Here is a 21,469-nt window from a genome sequence, read left to right on the forward strand (position 1 = left end):
TGTAGAGAGCTGTCAATTTCAAGATGTTCAACAGGTGATCGAGTCCAGGGCACACACATGCACACTACCAAGCAAAGCGAACATAATAAGACTTGAATAAAATCAAAATAGGTCAACTTAGGACACAATTTTGCAAGTATGTAATATCTAGATGTGCAATAAAATGAGGTAACTGAGGGTGGATGTGTTACTAGGATAATTTGCCTGTAGCTTGTGTGGATGATGTGGACGATGTTGGACGGAGCCTTGTCAAATCACATACGGGAGCGAAGTGTGCCTCAATTTATAATATGGATCGGAAGCGAGATGGCCCAGGTGATTAGAGTGCGAATTTACTGACCGGAAGGTCTGTGATTCGGACCCGAATTCTGCCCCTCGACTTCCCCTGTCTAGACTTAAGTAACCTGGCAGTATCCCAGCCCCCGTGCTTCCTTCGGGCTGCGTGGCAACTAGGCGCCGAAAGGGTGCTACCGCTGAACGATTATTATTATTTATATGGATCGCCTATTTTACTGTTCGATTGAATCCGCGCCGCGTTCTTGCATTCTTGCTGAAAGACCCACGTAACCCACTCGCGCTTATCTCTTTTGACAACCTAAAGAAATCGCACGGTCTGCAAAGCCACTGGAACTGCCACACCCATATGGATGCGATGGTGGAAATCCCAATATGAGACTAACTCGTCATTATTCAAACACAACACCCTTTCAGTGTCTAGCTGCCAGGTTACCCAAGCCTAGACAGGAGAAGTCTGGATGTAGAGGCCGGGTTCGAACCACGAACCTTCCCGTCAGCAAATTCGCGCTCTAACCACAGAGCCAACTCACTCACAGCTACCTTGCTGAACCCAAGAAGCCTGGACACGTTTCAGTTCTCAGAGTCAGCCCTGTTTCTGACCTCTAGAAAGGTTGCTCAAAACAGACTGTCGATTACCACGGTAAAAGACAGTCTGAAAGGTGAGGCAACAATACTTCCTAGTAAGGTCTGAATAAGCGTCAGTATGAATTAAATGAACTGAGAAATACGCTCGTTTAGACACTCATGTGTCAAGGGTGACCATATTCAACATCAGGGAATCTTACTCTGTAAGTTCCCATGAAGTACTGAGTAAACTCTGCCACTCCGTCAAACGAACATAATGCCACTGCCTCTGGTTGCTTTCCCCCGTTCACAAACAGAAATAAAAGTGTAAACAAGTAGCATATGACACAACTACACAGCTCACCTTGTTACCACGACAACTATACACCAAATCTTATCAATCTACAAACATTGCGTTTTGTGACAATGATGTAAACACGTGTGATTGTTTGGATCGGTCCACTGAACCTAAGGCGCCACTCCATTTTGGATACGTTTCCGTTTCAGGTAACTTAACTCAGTGTGTCACATCATGTTTGAAAGTGAATTGTTAAGCGCTACGATGTTTGAGTTTGTTTTACTGAAGTTTATACAACAGATTTGTTTGCTGTGGAAGGCAACAAACTGTAGAATGACGATCACATCGCTTTACTGCACAGGTAACAGTCCTACCTTTTACCCGTATTACCTGAATTATCGCTCGCATGCTTGCTTAGCTACTTACTTGCTTAATTTCCTACTCACGCTTACTTAATTACTGGCTGTAAAATCATGACTCGGTGCTGGTCCAAGATCTCATGGGGACCTAGTTACATCATGTCATTCCTGATGGTCCGAAGCAACTTTAGTTGGTTTCTGAAACTATTAAGTCATCCTCGACAGGAACGGCTTATGTTCGAAGATCTTGGCGCCGTTCAGTCGTAATAGATGCCCAATCCACTTTAGATGTTGTCGACAGAAGGATCGGAATAAACGCCTTGACTCCTTGGAGATCCGTTTCCAGTAACAGAGCATTTGAATTTGTCAAAGACACTGATGGTGGAAAACCTACAGCTTCTAGCTATCCCTTGTCCATAGAAGCAAGTTGCTCTGAATGCAAAATTTGATCTGGTGGAATGATTCGTTGAGAGCTCGGAATTCTATGCAGTGTGATCGACAAACACTTCTGCATGGTTGGGTTTAGGTCTGGGGAAACGAATTATGCGGTACTTTGTGCCCTACTGACTATGTAGCCCGTAACGTTTGGTAAGGAATTCCTATGTACTACTTGTCATGGTGCAAATGTTTCTACTGGACTTAATTTGCGGAAACGGACACTAAAACGTGGCCAACGATCACCTGTCCATCTATGAAGCTGGCCAAATTCTGCTTCAAAACCAACAACGGCGATTAAACGAACCACCTCTATTGCATCGGATGATTGAGGCTAACTACAGAATTCGATGGCAACGACGTACTTCTTGACACTCCTTGCTCCCATCTAATTAGTCTGGTGTTGCAATAGGAATCAAAAGCTGAAAGACGTCGGGGACTTACGAGTACACGTGAAAGCTCAGTGATAAATTCTCTTTCAAATGACTTATACTCCACCCATTGCAGAAATTCAAACCAGTGTCTAGACAAAATGTTATGGAATATACGACAAATCATAAGCAGAAACACTGTCCACTACATTATTTCGTCCCGGATGCCATTGGTATTGACTGTGAATTCTCACTGACGCGGGCGATGCGCAAAATTTCTATTGACTATGAATTCTCACTGACGCGGGCGATGCGCAACTCACGCCTGCCTTGAAAAAAATTGTCATTCGTATTTATACCTCCCTCTCATGAAGATAGCTGGTTCATCCAATCTTCTTCATGTCCAGCATTATCATTGACGAGTTCCGTCATCTGATTGGTCTACTGGTCATCATCCGTTGTCAGTAGTTGATTTTCTTTGATTTAATTGGTCAGTTTGCCATTTCCGTTGCGTTCAGATTTTCTGGGTTAGCCGTTCATTGAGTAGCTTTCTATATCGTTCTGTCAAACGGAGAAGCACTGTATAGACCAGTCAGGAACCAGGAAATCAGACCATAAGGCATCAAAATGGCGAGTATTCTTTAGCAGCTATATAAGTACCAACTGGTTATGTCTGCTCGCACGATGACGAAATGGCTGCAAGCCAAGCTCGACGAAATAGGTCGTCTGCCATTTGATAAACAGCCAACGAAAAGAGTCTGTTGCCCATAATATTGGATACGCACTCTTTTCCCAGTTCATCGGACCAACATAGGACCTACAGAACAGTGGGCAACACATGAGAAAATAAGACAGGAACAACGGAAAACGAGTGCCGTTGACGCCAGCACTGCAAACCCCTTCGAATCACCGAAAGTTTGTAAAAAAAATGAACGAGCTGACTCGACTTAATTCAGCTAAATCTCTCGTTTATGCTGGTCTACTTCGACTGAATCTGCTGCAACAGGACGCCTCATGTTTCGGGTGGTATTTTATTCGAAACATCACAAAATGTTGTTCCCCGGGCACAACATACTACTCATAAGGTTGTTGAAAACAAACACATTCATCTAAATCTCTCTTTTATGCTGGTCCACTTCGACTGAATCTGCTGCAGCAGGACGCCTCATGTTTCGGATGGTATTTTGTTCGAAACATCACAAAATGTTGTTCTCCGGGCACAACACACTACTCATAAGGTTGTTGAAAACAAACACAGAAAGTTCTCGCTAGGTTTCTGCTCCGATGCAAGTTTCGTCTTTGATAGACAGACATTTGAAAGAGGTTGTAGAGCGATAGCTAATCCCAGCCAAGCCGGGATGCAGAAAGTTTAACACAGTATAATGCGAAGTTTTGAGTTCGCTACGTAAGCAACCCTTTCGTCATTCGGCAACGGAATCCACCAAGTGACCACCCCCACTTCCGAAAATGCCGAACCCACAATTGGATTGTAAAAGAACAGCAGGCCTTAATCCCTGGATGTGGCAGTGAGAAAGAACTGGATGGGACCCTCTAGATATACATAAATGAGAAAAGACGACCCTGGAGACCAGCCAATTAATCATTAAATGCTTTGCATCCAAGCTTTATTCAAGAGAGAGGACACTGAAGAGGTGAGAACGAGAACAAGCGCATCACCTGCTGCGAACACCTGGAAAGGACGAATATTCGAACCATTTCATCAGGATCGTGAAGGTCACAAATTCGATAAGCAGAACGTTAAAACTCGAAAATACAGACCAGTCAGGCACCATACGACGGATGAATCAACTGTCATGTCGAACCTAACCCAAACTACTCACTACCACATTCAAAGGATAGACAGCTCAAACAGAATAATCAGCTGCAATGAACCATTTTATCAAGAAACCAAGAAACCGGAATGAATTTAGTCCCATGTCATCAAAAATCACAGTGTGAAACATGTAAAGCCTGAGCTCACTTGAGGACCAACCAGTAGACGAGCGGTTGGATGAGACAAGGTGAAAGGTAGCGTAAAAATTAACCAATCAGAAAACAAGCTGACAGAAACTACATACCATAAGCGAGGGTCAGTCCCGAATAGCGGAAAGCACATAATGCACGTATATACTCGGCACGCTCTCACTGAGAGACAAGGTGAAAAGTAGCGTAAAAATTAACCACTCAGAAAACAAGCTGACAGAAACTACATACCATAAGCGAAGGTCAGTCCCGAATAGCGGAAAGCACATAATGCACGTATATACTCGGCACGGTCTCACTGAGCCACTTCACAGTTCCGTTTCAAAACACCACGCTGGTGATGTCACTGAATGGTGACTGACGTTTTCAACCTTCCTAGGCCAACAACCCAAAAACCGTGGCAGGATCTGGTGGTAGAACAGGGGTTGTCTTTATGTTGTTTCAACAAGAAATAGATCTAATGGGCTGTTGCCCATATGGCCAGGGACCAACCTTTTGGCTTCAACAAGTGCTGGTCTTTCGCAAGAAGTGCAAAGTCTCCCGAACAATGGTTACATGAGGTTATCCCAGAACTCCAGATTTTCTGTCGCTCTTCCTGTCCGATCAGTTGGTTCACATGAGATCCTTATACCGACGGCAGACCACAGTTTCATTTAGATTCATACTCACGGATGTGTCAGTAGTATTGCAAAGTGCTTCTATGATATAAACTCAGAGCAATAACCATTGGTTTGGTGAAGCACCATTTCTTTTTTTCATTCCTAAAATCATCAGATATTTTAACTGACGCACGTTCTCAAAGTTACCGACATCACGATTCCGACCCGTTGTCATGGTGAGATGAAATATCAACACCTTATCCAGCGTTCCATCAGTAGTCGCCTATTGACACTTTCCCCGCCCCGGAAAAGAGCGATCGATGCGAACAAAAGGACCGGTTACAACATTTTTTTAATCGACTGGTGGTTGCAACCACTGAGGGAAGTGATTACAGTGTTGAAGGTATTTAACGCTTTATTTAATACCAAAATAACGGAGTCCCGCAAACCACACGTCGAGGCATGGGCGGTCCCGACAGATTACCACATGAAAAAGGTCTTAGAACTGCTTAAGAACACATCAGAAGTGCTTTCTTGAGAAAGACCAAAACTCGACACATTCTGTATCATTCATATGTAAGGTTTTTCTTAAAGTGGGCAAGGCCTGGGCCTTCAAAAAAGTGGGTTTAAGGCTGTCAATCATCCAGACTAGTTTCATTATAAAACTAATCATCACTGGAAAACCCTCCATGAAGTAAACAGCCCATCCTGATGGTTGTCTGTGAGAGCGTCGTGATCAAGGGCATACGTCATCTTGCGGGAAATCTATCAACAGATTATTAGGCATTCGTTTCAAGCATTTATCCGTTTCGGCACTGTAATACAGTGTAACAAATCCTCTTTAGAGAGATATTCTCACTGAGATAACCGGTCTCGGTTCTGTGAGAGAACTCTCACCCGAAGACTGATTGTTGAAAAAATTGTCCAAGAATTATGATCTTCAGCTGAGTAGGCCACCGTAACCTCGTTCGAATGGCCACACGAACAGGGCAACAACCTAACGGCCTGATATGGGATTCTCCCAGTAAGGAACCCAAAACTACATCACGTGAATGTGTATCGACGAGAGCCACTTACAGGTTGACAAACATCATCTGCTTTTAGAAAAGCGGTAAAATCATAATGAATTCGGATTCTCGTATTGATGTCAGACGAGAGCTTTCAACCCCATTCCAGTTTCTTTTTGGTGAGTTCTGTTTACCCACACGATCTATGCACCTGATACTCATAACTAGGTACCAAACGGAAGGTTGGTAACCTGATTGGGACACTCACTCAAAAGCGGTCATTCTGGACCGGTCATAGGAGCACTCTGGAGAGATCATTCATAGGCTCAGAACAGGAACCAAACTTAAACAGATTCCATCAAAGCTCTCTTGTGGGGACTTACAAACATGTTTAAAGATTCATCATGGATGAGCCGAAACTCGCCAGTCGCGTTACATTTTTCTTTGGGTTTACACATTCGATACACTTTTGTGGTGATAAACTAGACCACGTTGAGAAAAGATCGAATAAACCATTCGCAATGCATTACACATAAGGTTGCTGAAAATTCGTCGACGACCCACGATCGGTTTCGCTCTTCTTTTGGTTCGTCAGGTAGGCGCAGTACCCGAGTTTCCGTCAACCTTATGTCCTACTGGAAACCAAATTGCGTGAAATTAGCGAATATACACTAATTTGAAAACAAATTTGGCTTTTTGAGAGACTCACCTGGAACCCAGCTGAATCTCTCGTTTATGATGTTCTCAGGCAACTGAATGTGGTGCCCCAGGCCGGCCTCATGTTCAGTCGCTACGATGTTCGACATATCGCCATACATGTGTATTTATACTGCACTACTCATAAGGTTGCTGAAAACTCCTCGACAGCCCACGACAGTTTCGTCCTTCTTGGGCAATGTGTAGCTATCAGAATGCTCTGTAAGTATTTCGGACGAGATGTCCAGAATTAATGGTTCAAGTCTTCTTAAGGAGATTCCACCACATGATGACCATTTAGTTTTTCCGCAAGTGTTTATCACATTTTAAGATTTATACTACTTCAAACTGCGGGTTTATTCCAGGACTACATTCGGGGTGTGATCAGGTGGGAAGCTATACGTGACTCTAGAAATTTGTCACAGGATAATTAGACAAGAACAACTTCTAGTTGTACCGCACCCTATTCTATCTCATCTAAAATTAGTAGGTATTCGGTCGCACCGAACACAGGTCAGTTTAGATTTGAGCGATTGTGCGAATAGGCTGCCCAACACAAGTATTCTTCGGTAAACGCCAAACACCGAGCCGATCGATGATAAGACCGTATGAGTATTGAATTTCCCTTGCTTTTAGCAACCCATATCTTGAGTAAGGCGAATAGTTGGCTACATAAAGATTCCCTAAGATAGGGTGCATGGAAATTTATATTGGGCTATTTCCATACACTGAAAAAGGCACGTGATCCCTGATCTGCAAACTAATTTGGTTTTTCGAGAGACTCACCTGGACCCCAGCTGAATCTCTCGTTTGTGTTGTTTCCAGGCAACTGAATGTGCTGCACCAGACCGCCTCATTTTTCAGTCGCGACGATATTTGAGATATCGTCATCAAAACCGGGAGATTCCTCTGGGTTCCAGGTAAGTCTCTCAAAAAACCAAATTAGTTTGCAAATGAATGTATATTCGCTAATTTCGTGCAGCTTGGTTTCAACTAGAACATATGGTTGAGGAAACTCGGGGACTGCGCCTATCTGATGTATTTTCAGCAACCTTATGAGTAGTGCATTACAAAATAAACACGTGGCCGCTGGTTGTAGCCATTGTCTTAGTTACATGCGGAACCTCCAACTGAACACCCACACATTCAAAACTAGGGGAAATGTATGGGGTTTTAGAGGAAGAAGGCCGTTCACTAAAGCAAAACAACTGACCTATTGTCGAAAAGCTTGATGTTTTAGTCCAGCGGCATTCCATCCTCACAGTGGATCTGAAATTAAAGATGATTGGATCTCGTAAAGCGGAACCACCCGAAGCCTTTTGTCTTTCACTTCCCTCCCAGTGGTGGTGGTGTTAGAAATTTGCACGTTAAACTTCGAAGCCTACGTTCAAATACTTTCCAAGGCCACGTGCTTATTGGCGACATCACTGAACGTTCCCATGCAAGGTTCAAGTGACGTAGCAACGCGCAAAAACGCGAGAATTCCGATCATACCACTCGATTTCACCACAAAAAGTGATGACAAGCGGTCCGAAGAAAAAGCTCACAGTCAAAGGAATTGAAAACGCCGAGCGAAGCCTTGACATTTCCGAATAACCATGCTTTAATTATCTTTCCGCAGCGTTCTTGTGGATCGATGACTGGTTCACTAACAACTGCGTTATTCTGAGGTCTAGGAAATGTCATCAAGGCAATAACAACCGCTATTTTTATCGGCCGATTAGGGGTTCAGAATTTGAGGTTTATCGATTAGATGGTCATTCCCAGAATGCTTGAAAATCCGAGAAAAATACTGTGAATATGTGATTAGATCCCAAATATTTAGGAGGCAGCTTCGTGCACCTCAGTATCGGTGGTATTCTCCAAGTTTTACCACACCTAATAATTGGTGTACTTTTCACCGACTAGACCGCTTCAACACACTGTCCAACGAAACCAGCCCTTCCCAAAGACAAAAGGCTAGCATTTTCGTTCGTTCTCTTCTACCGTTGGCCTACTTATGTTTAAACCCTGCTAATGCCTTTTTACACACATGCACTCATGTCCCGTCATACACTGCTGCATTCGGGGTTGATTCCGTTTCCGAAATTGGTATGCTAAATCGAAGGAAGCTGGTACATCCACATGCAAAATGGGCAATAACAGTGCGGTCTGTGCTAAGACGCAAATGAATCTAACTGAACGTTTTGTACCCGGGATACGGCTGACAGCATAAGACCAGAGGCTAAGCAGAAAATGGACTTTACTCATAACGCAGTGAGCAGTCCCAACTGATGGCCGAGACCAGGTGAACATCTGAGTCCAAATGCGTGCAAAACGGCAACCGGCGGCCGGCACTACTCGCTTGGATCACCCAAGGCGAACATATATATGGCTTGTTAGCGCCAAACCTTATATAGTGAATCTATGATGACGGAGAGTCACCACCTATCACCGCACACTCATACACCTATATGTCCGCTTTTTTAAATGCTTCATACTACTCAAATCCGAATGATCATCAAGAAACGTCAAGCCTCTGTTCGTTGCTGAATCTTTAAGGTGTTCTAATTACACTGCGTCTCAAGGAATGTGTTCCAAAAATTTGTTATCATCATCATCATCACCTTTCACCTTTCAGGCCATTTGCAGTAATGCAAAAGTGTTAAAAAGTTTTTCTCGCGCAAAAGTCACCGACTTTTGTTGTAATTCCAGCAAGTCTACAAACTCCTTCCTCCTCATTTATGTATATTTCAGAACAACATAGGGTGGCCAGGGAAGCGACTAAAACAAGAGTTATCTAAAGAAATATTTACCTCGTGAATCGTGAAAAAGCGTCGAACGAGAACCTGATTAGTGAGTCAAAATTGTTGCCTGTAGAGAGGTTGTTGCTGGGGAGGCTAATAGTAGTCTGGAATGAGAGGAAGCAGAAGTATGGTGCTGATGAATATTCCCCCGCCACAACCTCAGCCCTACGGTTATGATGCCGACATCTTGGTCCACCAGCCGATGATCATTTCTTATCGAGGGATCTGCTCGCCTCAATCCGCCAAGGCTGTTATTGGACTGGAACTTCCTAAGGCGACAATCACTGGCTTTTGTTCGCTTGCCGTTGTGGGTTCCCTGTGTACTTACGACAATTTAATGCGTGGTACATGGCGCTGAGTGTACATTCTTGCCACTGAATCTCACATCAGACCCAGTATGACGGAGGTGAGAGTCTTGACTGTGCTAGCGCTTACCGCGCCTTGAAGAGCATTCAGCACTGTCTATCCTCTCTCCGGTTGTTGGTCTTTACACGCGTAGTTCCACACCAAACATTCTTACATACGTTGGGATTCATCTTATCTGACCGAAACTGTTAGTGATACGACTTCGAACGGGACGCTCCTCTCTTTTCGTTCAATATTCTCCTGTAACCCTTTAGCATACATCGCCTGGGCTAAATTTTTATGCTTGTCATCACGCTCTTCAAAAAATAAAGGATAATATAGACAGTGATTTCGTTTTTCAATGGTTAGAACATTCTTTGCACATCATAGGCTGCATTCGGAAAACTCTGTTTACTTTAAGGCGGCTCAGAGCTTGTCGATTTGTCATAGATTAAATCGCGTTTTCGAAAGAATCTCAGCTTTTCAAACACAAAGAGTGATCCGTGTTGAAGTTACAACTTGGCAAAGGTGTGAAAACGAAGACCCCTTCCCAATACTGTTCTGAACACTCTGTTAGCCTTCACATCGATCGCTTCGGAAGAAATTAAAATTCAAAATGGGGATTAGTACCGTCTGTGCTGTGGTGGACTATCACAGATTGGATCATCATCCCCATTTGAACGCTGGTTTACAAATTAGAGTGGTGAAAGTGTGAGACTGAAGTAAATCTCTCCCTTCAGTAGAATGTGCTGTATTGATACTATCGTAAGTTGGAACAATATTTAAACAGCTGAGTACTTTCTCCGATCAAACATGACTTGTTAAGTTGACAAAAACCACGGGTGAGCCGTTCAAGTCTTCATCATGTTGATGAAAGCACTTTGTTATCTGGAACATTATCCTACCGCATCCATCACTTGCTCTTAAAAAATAAACGATGCTGGTAGTTTACCGGTGGATACTACTAATGAAGCATGCGAGTAGTATGTAGTTTTCTAATAACTCCGCTTCGTGTTCATTGAAAAGTGAGATTTATTACGGAATTTGTGGAATCGCTCTGTTGCATTCGTTCACGTTTGCGTGATAATCAATAAGTATCCAGGAAAGTTCCGGAAGACGCATTCGACAAAAAGACAGATACTCAGTTTTTACAAACAAGATGTATATGAGAGTTTTGCTTCCCTGTCCAATAGTGTCTAACTGTTCAGTTGGTGTGTTCGGACAGTGGTAGTAGGACTGCGCGCGTAAAATGGAATAGTGTGTCGAATTCGATCGCCCTGTTTTAGTCGCAGTCAACGACTCAGTAGGGTATTTGTACGATGGTATACAAATGTACACGTTACCCGTCAGGAGCTTACGAAGAACGAGAAAAAATTGACAGCAACTGTCGTAAGACAGCCTTCCTCCTTTGCGTGACATGAACAGCTGTAAGGCTGTACCAGAGCGAATAGCTTTGAAACTGGCTTGATCAAGTTGAGTAACTCATGCGTCAATCCTCGTATTGCGTTAACAAACAGCGTCTACCCGACTAACTCAGTTTCAGTTTATTTATTCCAGTCCGTTGTAACATTTTAGTGCTCGTATCAATCAGATCCATCCATGTTTACCGCCTGAGGGGATATCCTACCGTCTGGGTTAGTCCATCCGCGCACCGTTCAACCCCTCTCCACACACAGCTAAATATACGTGGATGTATGTACCTAAACCCAACTCTTCAATCTGGTGAACATTACTCTTACCGTCCACCCCATCCCCACAGGCAACACAGCAAGATGGATTTTATTAATTGGTTGTATATCAGGCAAAGTATCCATGGAACTTGGGCACATTCCCCACATACATACATACATACATGCATACGTACGTGTACAAACTAAATACATGGGAATAAAAACGTTTTGGTTCCCGGTTCATCGCTTCACACTGGACTGAATATGTATATCTGCCGCGGCATACTATCACTGTTTTTCACTCTCTTGAGTAGCGGGACGTTAATCACGGCAACTACGCTCAAATAGGGGTGAGCGCCGTTTAGTTCTGACTTGATAGTATGTGAGATTTTGTCCTGTAGATGAAATCAGTCTATGCTGAAAAGTAGATAAGCGCTGTACAGTTGTTTCATCCTTGCTGGAATCTATCAGCGGTGGGCGTATCCCGTGCTCAAGCTGTCGCTCATGGTTAAACGGCCAAGTGTTCAGATTACTAACCGGAAGGTCGGGTACTCGAAACTCGCTGAAGTTTTGTGACATTTGCACCGCTGATGATTCCCAATAAGGATGAAACTTTTCATCACGGACAAAATCTTGATTTCTGAACTACCCAAAAAAACTCTTTCGGCATCACTGGAGTGAACTCTGAAAATTGACTCTTCATTGAGATAAACAGAGGTCCTAGTAGGGTAACTCTTCAAAAGTTAGCCCAATTCGTATGTGAGTGCATTCTAGCCGAACCACCCAAGGTGGGCCAAATTGACGATCACTTTGGGACCGAGCAGTGAAAGTCGGCTTTGTGTGAATCCCTTCAATTCTGCCCAGTGAACATCCCACTAGACCCAACACACACTAATACGAATGCTTGAAAATCCGGCTTCTGGTAGTAATATTAAAACTTTGTGTGGAAAGCATTCTCGATGCGGAGCATGGGACGCTTTCCGTCGCGTTTCTGCACCATGTCCACATGTCGAATATGACTCATTTGCGCACGAATTTGGTTTTGACAAGAGACGTAACTAAATCCACCTAAATCTCTCGTTTATGATGATGGAAACTCGAGGACTGTGCCCATCTGATGAGCCCCAAGAAGGATGAAACAGGTCGTGGGCTGTTGGGGAGTTTTCAGCAATCTTGTGCACAGTGTGTTACGTCTTCAGAACCACGATCTCTCGAATATCGTACCAGATGAAGCATGAAAGGGCTTGGCGCGGCAGGTTCAAATGAAGCAGACCAGCAGATTCAGCTTGATTTCAATTCGCGAGCAAACGAGTGTCGAAATCTGTCCTATTCGGGAGGCCAAGTAGAAAATAAGGTTGACGGAAACTCGGGAACTGCCCACCTGGATGAGCCCTAGAAGGATGAAACAGGTCGTGGGCTGTTGATGAGCTTTCAACACCCTCATCGTGTAAACTAGAAACGATGGTTTGTTTAGGTGACACTGGAAGTTGAACATTATGGGACCGATTACAGACAGACAGATGGTTGTGACTTTGTGTTTATATGCGAAGGTCCGTAGATACCATGGGGAAATAACACAGTTATTATAGCGACTGCCGGTATGACGGGAGTATAAACAAGTATCCTGAATACATTGTCTACGAACTGCAGTCCGTACATTATTTTCGAATTTGTGTTGCTTCACCAACTCACGTGACTCTTCGGTGTTATCTGGGTAGAAATACAAAGCTGTTGCAGATAACAGCCGCGAGTCTAACTCAATTGAGAGACAAAATATAACGTTGAATCCTGATTGGACCTCTCTGGATTCGGAGAGAGGGCTGGTAGAGTATTCACTATAATCTTTCCTGAGAAATCATAGTTCGATTTTACGCTTCATCCCTATTACACAAATCCATTTGGTCCTAACTGCATTTTACGATTTTTATCACCTCTGTTACATATATTCATATTATATATCCAACTTTCCCTAAACCTATCAAATTGGTTCACTTGACGACGAAAGCCCATCAATCGGTAAATTTTCACAATAAAATCGATTGCACCCGACACGTGATTTGCTATTCAAGAAAATTCAGAAGAAAAAAACAAAATCAGTTTGAGAAACATGGTAAAATCCATTCATAAAGATAGCTCTCTCATTCGTTCCGTCGACAGAGTAGGGCAAACTGCATACTTGCATGTTTCACATCGAGTGATGACTTCCCGTTAGAAATCCCTCATCTACAGCTGGCAGAAGTAGGCTTTCCGCGTTTTCCGCTCGCCAGGTTGTTTTATCAGTCCATCTCCTGACATTCCGCGCCACATCGGTGTAACAGACTTTCAGATCGTATATGACCCGACAGATCTAGTGTGCAGTTGAGTTATCCTACCCCGAGCATGGCATATAGTCTACTTGATCTCCGTAATGTGACCAAAACAGACAAATATATCACCACTCTGGGTACTCTCAACGATGCAAACTCGCGTGTTTGTCTGTCTTTCATCAAACCAAGTCGAACCAAGCAATACAAACAACAGAGCCACCCAAATGAAGCAGCAAAAATGACCACAAAGTGAATGGATTGCTGAACTTGTTAAAACTAAGCACACGTCTTGTAGAACTTTAATGACAAGGGATCGAACGATTTTACAAACTCTCTTCCAATTGCCTGCGATTTCTACTCAATGACATTCTTCACTTTTGGTTTTATTTTGAGGATATTTGTCAATTTTTAAGTTGGGACTTCATCCTGAAGCCAATCTATGCTAAAAAGCAAAAAATCTCCGTTGGGAATGACGAGCAATACTCATCTCATAAACTGTCAGGGAGAATCGAACCCGTGACCTCTCGACTAGTGGTCTGAACACTCAGCTGTTCGTCCACGAGGAGCTGATCAGAATTGGGGTGAACTCGCACTTACAGAGGATACAATACCACTCATTTTTCAATCACGGATTTCACATCACGTGGCCATGTACTGCGTGGCTCCTCGAGAGATGGCTTCTCAGAGGGAAGTTCCACCCAACCTGCCCAAGCTGGTTATGGACTTAGGGTTCAGTTATTTCGATTCGTTTAGCTACAGCACCCTTTTGGTGCCTAACTGCCATGCTACCCGAAGGTTGCACGGGGGCTGGGATACTGCCAGTTTGCCCAAGCCTAGACAGGGGAGGTTGGTAGTCGGAGGTCGGGTTCGAACCACGAACCTTCCGGTCAGTAAATTCGCGCTCTAACCACTTGACCCATCTCGCCCCCAAGGACTTATGGTAATGTGGCTAGACTTGATCATTTTTAGTTGATTTTTTTCGCCCTTCAACTTAAGCGTCACGCTCCCGTCCGGGTGATTTGGAGATGTCTAACTCTCGATCCGTCCAACCTGTCAAAGATGCCACTCTAGAAAAAAAACGTGTACTTGTTCCCTCAATTTGGAACCGTTATGTGAACAACGGTGTAAGATACAAGCTCGCTTTGGCTTGTGCCGTAGCCAGCTACCTGTTACCGTTGGACTTGCCCCGTACAAACGTGAACCACGGCGGTCTAAGCCACCTACCTCTAATGTTGTTAATGAGTTCCTCTGGAACTGCGGAGACGCTCACTCCTGGGGGACAAACAGATATTCATTGGAATGTGCTTCCGAAGGATGTCACATGAATGTTGTCAGCACAGTCATCAAGTCAGGAGTGAACTCACAACCCCTATCGTCAGCAGCTAGGCTTAACCTGACCCGGTCAGCTGATTCCAACTCTTGCTGATCAAAACAAAAGTCAAGGTTTTGGCGATAAGCAAAGTATTGTCGACTGATTCAACCCATTTCCAACCTACTCAACACAAAATCAGCTGAAGCAACCGGCTTGGTTACCCTTGAATTGATCAGGCCACATGCTAAAATTATTCAGTCCGAATCTGGTCTGCACGGTTTTTACTACTTATTTACATAGATCTTATGCTTTTGTGTCCGCGACTGAAAAGAGGGAAAGAAATATCAATCCATTGTAGTTTGTGTCATCCATCAGTCCGATGGACTGGTACATATACGGTGTCTTGTTTATTAAAATCGTGCAATACTATGGTAATATGGAGAGGCATGCGAGTAGTATGTATTGTCCTTGGAATTTCGCTTTGCGTCTCTTAAAAAGGGGAGAGTTTGTGGAGTTGCTTGGTGACATTTGCTTGGATTTGAGCAATGAATGAGTGGATCGATGAATATCCAGGAAAGTTCAAGAAGACGCTTTCAGGAGAAGATGGGTGTCCAGTTTTTGTAAATAAGATGCAAATGAGAGTTTTGCTTCCCTGTCCAATGGTATGTAACCGATCCTTTGGCATTTTCTAATTAGTAACTCCGCAGCGAAGACCTTCTTCCTTTCACTAGTACCCACCAGCTGCCTTGCTGCCAAGTATTCACACCAGAGGCTTTGATTGAATGCGCTTCCCGCTCCCTGATGGTATCCCAACCCGCTTGCACTTGCAAACTTTACAATCTAACGTACTATCTCGGCATGTCGTCCTTCCTGTGGCACCGTTAGCCGAGCCGCTTTACATACTGCATATGACAGAGTAAGTAAGCGAACAAATGTTACTGTTGATGCCACGCTCCGTGCACTTCAACATATTCCTTCTGCTCCCGCACTCCACCCCATTGTAAGTACTGCCTATTCAGGTCCCAACACTAGAACCGACAGCTTCATTGGCTTTGAACCATTCCAAGTGGCAACTTCTGAGCGTTCGTTTTTGGTGACAGCCGTAAACATCACGAAAACAATTTGCAGTGCCCCGAAGTCCAATTCGCTTAGCTGCACTTCCCGGTACGCTCGCACCGGGAACCAATCAAGAAAACGTGCTTCTGGTTCTGGCGACCTTCTTGTGCCCCAAGACTTCAATGAAATCCTCAGTGAGCGCCCGTCTCGCTTACTTGCGTCTACCTGAAAGAGACCGTTGGAAGACAACTAGGGTGAAGCGACAATCGCGCCCATCTCAAAAAATAGTACTCGCAGCAAATATCAGTTTGACTGTCGTCGTCGCGCTGATTCTCTGCCGTCGCGCGCAAAGCCCTGACTCGTGAGCATCAAGCGAAGCTGTATCGATCACATCTTCACACTCCGTCAGGTGTCGGACTAACGCCATATGTAAAAGCGCCCAATATTCTTCGTGTTCCATGACTTCGGGGGCACATTTGATTGTACCTATTGATCAATCTAACTAACTACACTACCTAGATAGAATACTTACAGAATGCAAATTACATGTGAGCTTGAATAACGGAAACGGCTTGCCATTAAAGTATAAATTTCCCCTATCACCCGTTAATTTTCGTCCAAATCCGTTAGTACCTTACTTGATTTCAGTGAAAATTTGTAATTCTGTTTGATTTTCCTGACTTTTGAATGGTCCGTTTGTGTTGCAATCACATTGCCGTACGAATCAGTCACTCCCGTAGATTCTACAAACACCGATTTCATGAAGTTGGGCCATTTGCGCTATCTTAACTGATCTCGAAAGTTGACTCTAAGTGCCATTCATGGTCAGCCAATTCACACACTAAAAAGTGTTATCTGTATGGTTCAATACAGTCTGAAATTGTCATTGACTTTGCCTAGGCTAGCTTACAAACACGGTATGAATATGTGCGGATTCAAGATGCGCCTTCAGGCATCCCCCTAGCTCTATCTGCAGTGCTCCCCTTTCAAACCACGGAATCGATAGGATCTGGCTACTAATGAGTAGTCAAAAATATCCGAACGTTTCCCCTAGGCAACCTAACAGTCATCAAACCACTGACTCGAGGCCTTCGCGGGTGATAATTCCAAAGCGAAAGTGGTAGAGTAATACACAGTGCAGTTCGTTCTGGTTGATACTCACCCTCTGTAGGTTTCGGAATTTATTGGCGTCATGTTCAGGATCAAAGTCCCCGTTCTCAGACCCAAAACCATGTGGCCGAAGGCACCACTCGTCCGCAAGATGTGTGCGAATTTGCTTCACATACACAGAGTGCATGCGTGAAATCGGTGAGCAATTGTTGACCCTGGACATCAGGCAATCAGTGAGTTGCATTGAGAAGTAACAGAGTGTAATTAAAACGGTGTTGCCGAATAGACAATAAATTTTAGCAGTTCCAGAAACATTATTGCCAACGGGTTTTTGATTAATTGAGCAAATGGATGCCGAAAAACGAATCCACATTAGAAGTAAGGATACCCTTACTGCTTCGTCTCATAACTCAAACGAATGAAAGCTACTTATGGATAGTGAACATGAGTTTTTTTAACCCCAGTTGAGGTTTACTGCTATAGTAAGCAATGTGCCTTGAAGAACAGTTCATTGCCCCCATAGGCCACGAACCATCAAGGACTGTGTACGCATGTCCCGTCACCACCGGCAGCCTAGCTGTTTTATGTGTGCACAGAATGGACCTGGTGGTCGTTGAAGCAAAAGGATCGACAGGTACAACAGCCATACAAATGTATGGACTACCCAAGATTCACCTACCGAGCTTCCCATTCTTTTCACGAATAACTCTCCAACTCATACAACTGCACGATGGAATGAAGAACTACTGGAACGGTGATACTACTGATGGGGGAAGCATGCGAAAAGTACGTTTCCTCATAAATCCGCTTTGCGTTTCTCGATAGGAGAGATCCATTACGGAATTTGTGGAGTCGCTTTGTAGAACTTGCTTGGATTTGAGCAACAGTCAATGAATATCCGGGAAAATTCAAGAAGACGCGTTCAAAGAGAAGATGGATATTCAGTTTTTGTAAACAGGATGCATATGAGAGTTTTGCTTTCCTGTCCAATAGTCTAATAAATAACTCCGCAGTGAGGACCTTCTTCCTTTCACTAGTTGCACCACTAGAAAGGCACGTACATGGCGACTTTCTGGTCATTAGGTACATAAAAAACCTTTAAGTGAGCAACAGAATGATGTATTTCACGGCTATTGCGTTCATCTTTTTACAAAACTTTCCCTTGTTAGAAACTACTGGCTATACAAGTGACTTTGTCTTACACATACTCGTAGATAAGTCGGAGCAATTATTTTGATTGCCTAATTGTCATTCAGTGGTTCCTTCAGAAAACAACGAGAAGAGCCATCAATGTGCTCTCCACTCGGACCGCTTTAGCGGAATCTCCTATGGTTGTCATGACTGTATGTCATGGTTGCACGATGCTGGGATACTGACAGGGCGTCCATACCTAGACGGGAGGACAATAAGGGTCCTCAACCAAAGCTTTTGGCTCAAAAGTTTAACCGCTAGGCAGCGGTGTTCGGCTGGAAATGCAAGTACATTACCGTTTTTATGGAATACATCGCCACTTTTGCGCCAATATGTTGATGATACTTTATTCGTTATTGGTGACTGTCTTAATTCAGTCGACCAGATTCTTAAAAGTTTCAAATTGGTATATTCTGTATTCAGCTTCAGTCAGAAGGATGAGTTTGATGAAAGTTTCCAAGTTCCTGAGGTTGTGTTGATTAGAAGGACAGATGAAATGCTACTGAGTGAAACGAGAAATTCCAGAGCTTCATTGACACGAACTACAACAGAAGTCTCTGTCAGACATCTGTCGAACAGGGTATTAGACGGAATTCCACACGGATCCCACTTTGCGCTCGCACCCAGGTGCTGCTATGGCCGAGAAGTCTATCCCACGCAAGATTGGCCAAGATTTCGGGACGCTTGCCGGTCCGGCATGAAGCCGAGATCTGATTGATCGAAAATATGGACCCAACAGCCAATCATGACCCAGTATTGGCCGAATGCCAGTTGCCAATGCCGCATCCAGAACGCATCAGAATTTTCAGAAAATTATTGCCGCCTACGCTATGTATATGAAGCGCTGTACAAGTGTTCCTGACTTCGTTTTAGGCGTAATATACGTTGTACACCTTTGGTGGTTGTTTTGACGTGAACGCTAGCTTGAGAGGCTCAAATCGAGAACTAAGCTTGTAAAAATACCGTTACTACACAGGGCTGAGAAAACCTGCGCTGACTTCCCTCTGGATGCAAGGTGAATTGCGTTAACTTAAATAGAGAACTCGGAAAATCCCTTACGCAAAAATCCAGAACACCCGGATGGAAACGCATTTTGGTCCAGAGGAAATCTTGGGGCCATACAAGTGCCATCTACAGATGACGGACTTCCGAAACCATCACGAGCTTTAGCTTTCGCCAAGAAAATTTCACGCACCACACATGGATAGCCACTCTTCCAGTACTCGCCTGCACAGCATAAGTCTGGAAGTTAGGTTGCCAGTTCAGGATTCGTAAGTGTTCATCTATTCCTTTGTTTGTTGGTAACGCCAGTATGTGAGTGCATTTCGTTATCTCCTTACAAGTTGGGATTCAACGATTCAAGTTGGGATTCGGCGACCATGCCCACCAGACGAGACCCAGGAGGAGGTAAATCAGCGGTAGACTTTCGAAGAGTATTCAGCAGTAACACATTGTGCCACCACAAACACCAACCCGCCGCTACGCATCACTACGCTCCCCAATATCGCACTGATGATGTCACCTCGAGTGAAGATGAAACGTTGGCAATCAAATTGCCCAGCCAAGCAAATAAGTCAACGACCATTTCTTTACTCATGGTGCTTTTAATGTCCTTCTCAATCATAGCGGTGCATAGATTAAAACTTTTCACCCAAATCTCAACTTTTCTGTTCGAAACGCCATTGGAGAAGCTTCCAGTCAAAACATTCTCTGTAGGGTCCGAACTTCCGGTGCGACCATCCTCCGCAAGGGGGGAAGTAATCCGGGAGTAGAATTTTCCTTCCCAACTAAGCAAATTGTGTTGCTTGCTGTCTGTCCCCCTCTTTTACTCTTCAAAGCACAGTCATTAGTTCATTGGTGCGGGACTCTGTCAGTTGACTATGAAGGGCTTCACAACAGTTATCTGCCTTCAACAGTCTCACTGCAATCATTATATATATATATATATACCCTATTTCTATTTAGCTTCTCATGCAGCAGCAAAAGGGGGGGCATTCCAGGTTGTGTTCGTGAGGTGTACGTGACGAGCATGTGAGCCCAGCCATGTTCAGCTGACCATTGGATTCACTCAAAGACAACATAGTGTCGGATTTTGTTAATTATACACCCTAAACGAAAATATCGTAGGTAGTAGTAATACATACTTAGTATCAGCGCTTTCTAACATGACCACAATTCATGGGATGTGAAGTGGATGGAAAAAATGAGCAAGAACGTTCGGAGAAGACTGAAGTGAAGCCATCGTCATCCATATTGTGTCGGCAATGAGCAGTCTGTTGACTGGCCAATGTAGGCTTGGTTGATGAAACTTCATTTGCGGTAGAGAGAAAAAATTTGCTCGTTCGGCGTGCGTAGGCACACGCCCGAGGAACCTCAATACGATGAAATCATGCTTGCAGCTTGATCGATGGAGAAAGACATCCTGTGCAGCGGCTAGCAGGTTGGAAGAAAGTGCCCCCAAAATGGAGGTTTGGTTATGACAGGTTTGCCTACCTCTGGTCCACTTCAGCCTTTTTACCCGCCTGACTGCAGTAATTACATTTGGTCCTTGTTGTTAACTAGCTAATCTTGCTACAAACCACGTAAAATTATCCGCCGAAAGCGAAAAAAACACTGTCAGACCGTTTTTTGACACCAAGTAGGAAGTTTATCTGCCAAGTTATCCCGTCCTCGGATGGAAAGGCAGACTGGTTGTCTATCAACTGATAACGACCGGACGCGTTGAAGGAGTAAATCTGGCCGGTGAACATGGGGTTTGACACACCCTATCACTTCACTTCAGGATGAACCGTTTGAAAAGCGAGACTGTCCGCTAAATTCTCGGTGCAAACCGATAAGGGGGGCAATTGTTCGAGCACCTTGAACGATCGACGGAAACAACCATCTGATCGGCGGATGCCACTAATCGCCACCAGTCACCAGTGAAATGCGTTTGTCAAGGATTTTGTTCGCCTAGTTTGCGTGTGTGTTCTATCGATCAGTTCAAACACGGAGTGTGAATTGTCAATTATGCATACCTTCCTAGGCCCAAAGCTAGGATTTCGGTTACCCGCGGGGTTATGATCCTGCAACCTGAGGAAGCCT

At 44.1% G+C, this 21,469-nt stretch overlaps 1 protein-coding gene across 1 annotated transcript; it reads right to left on the reverse strand.

Moving 5' to 3' along the window:
* Positions 1 to 249: 249 nt before the first annotated feature.
* On the reverse strand, positions 250 to 6,731 carry T265_02237 (hypothetical protein; the record flags this gene model as incomplete). Its single annotated transcript, XM_009166425.1, has 2 exons — positions 250 to 473; positions 6,623 to 6,731. The coding sequence occupies 2 exons, from the start codon at positions 6,729 to 6,731 to the stop codon at positions 250 to 252; spliced, it is 333 nt and encodes a 110-aa protein (XP_009164689.1).
* Positions 6,732 to 21,469: the final 14,738 nt, after the last annotated feature.

The sequence above is a fragment of the Opisthorchis viverrini genome (assembly GCF_000715545.1).
Source record: "Opisthorchis viverrini unplaced genomic scaffold opera_v5_27, whole genome shotgun sequence".
Classification (NCBI taxonomy): Eukaryota; Metazoa; Platyhelminthes; class Trematoda; order Opisthorchiida; family Opisthorchiidae; genus Opisthorchis; species Opisthorchis viverrini.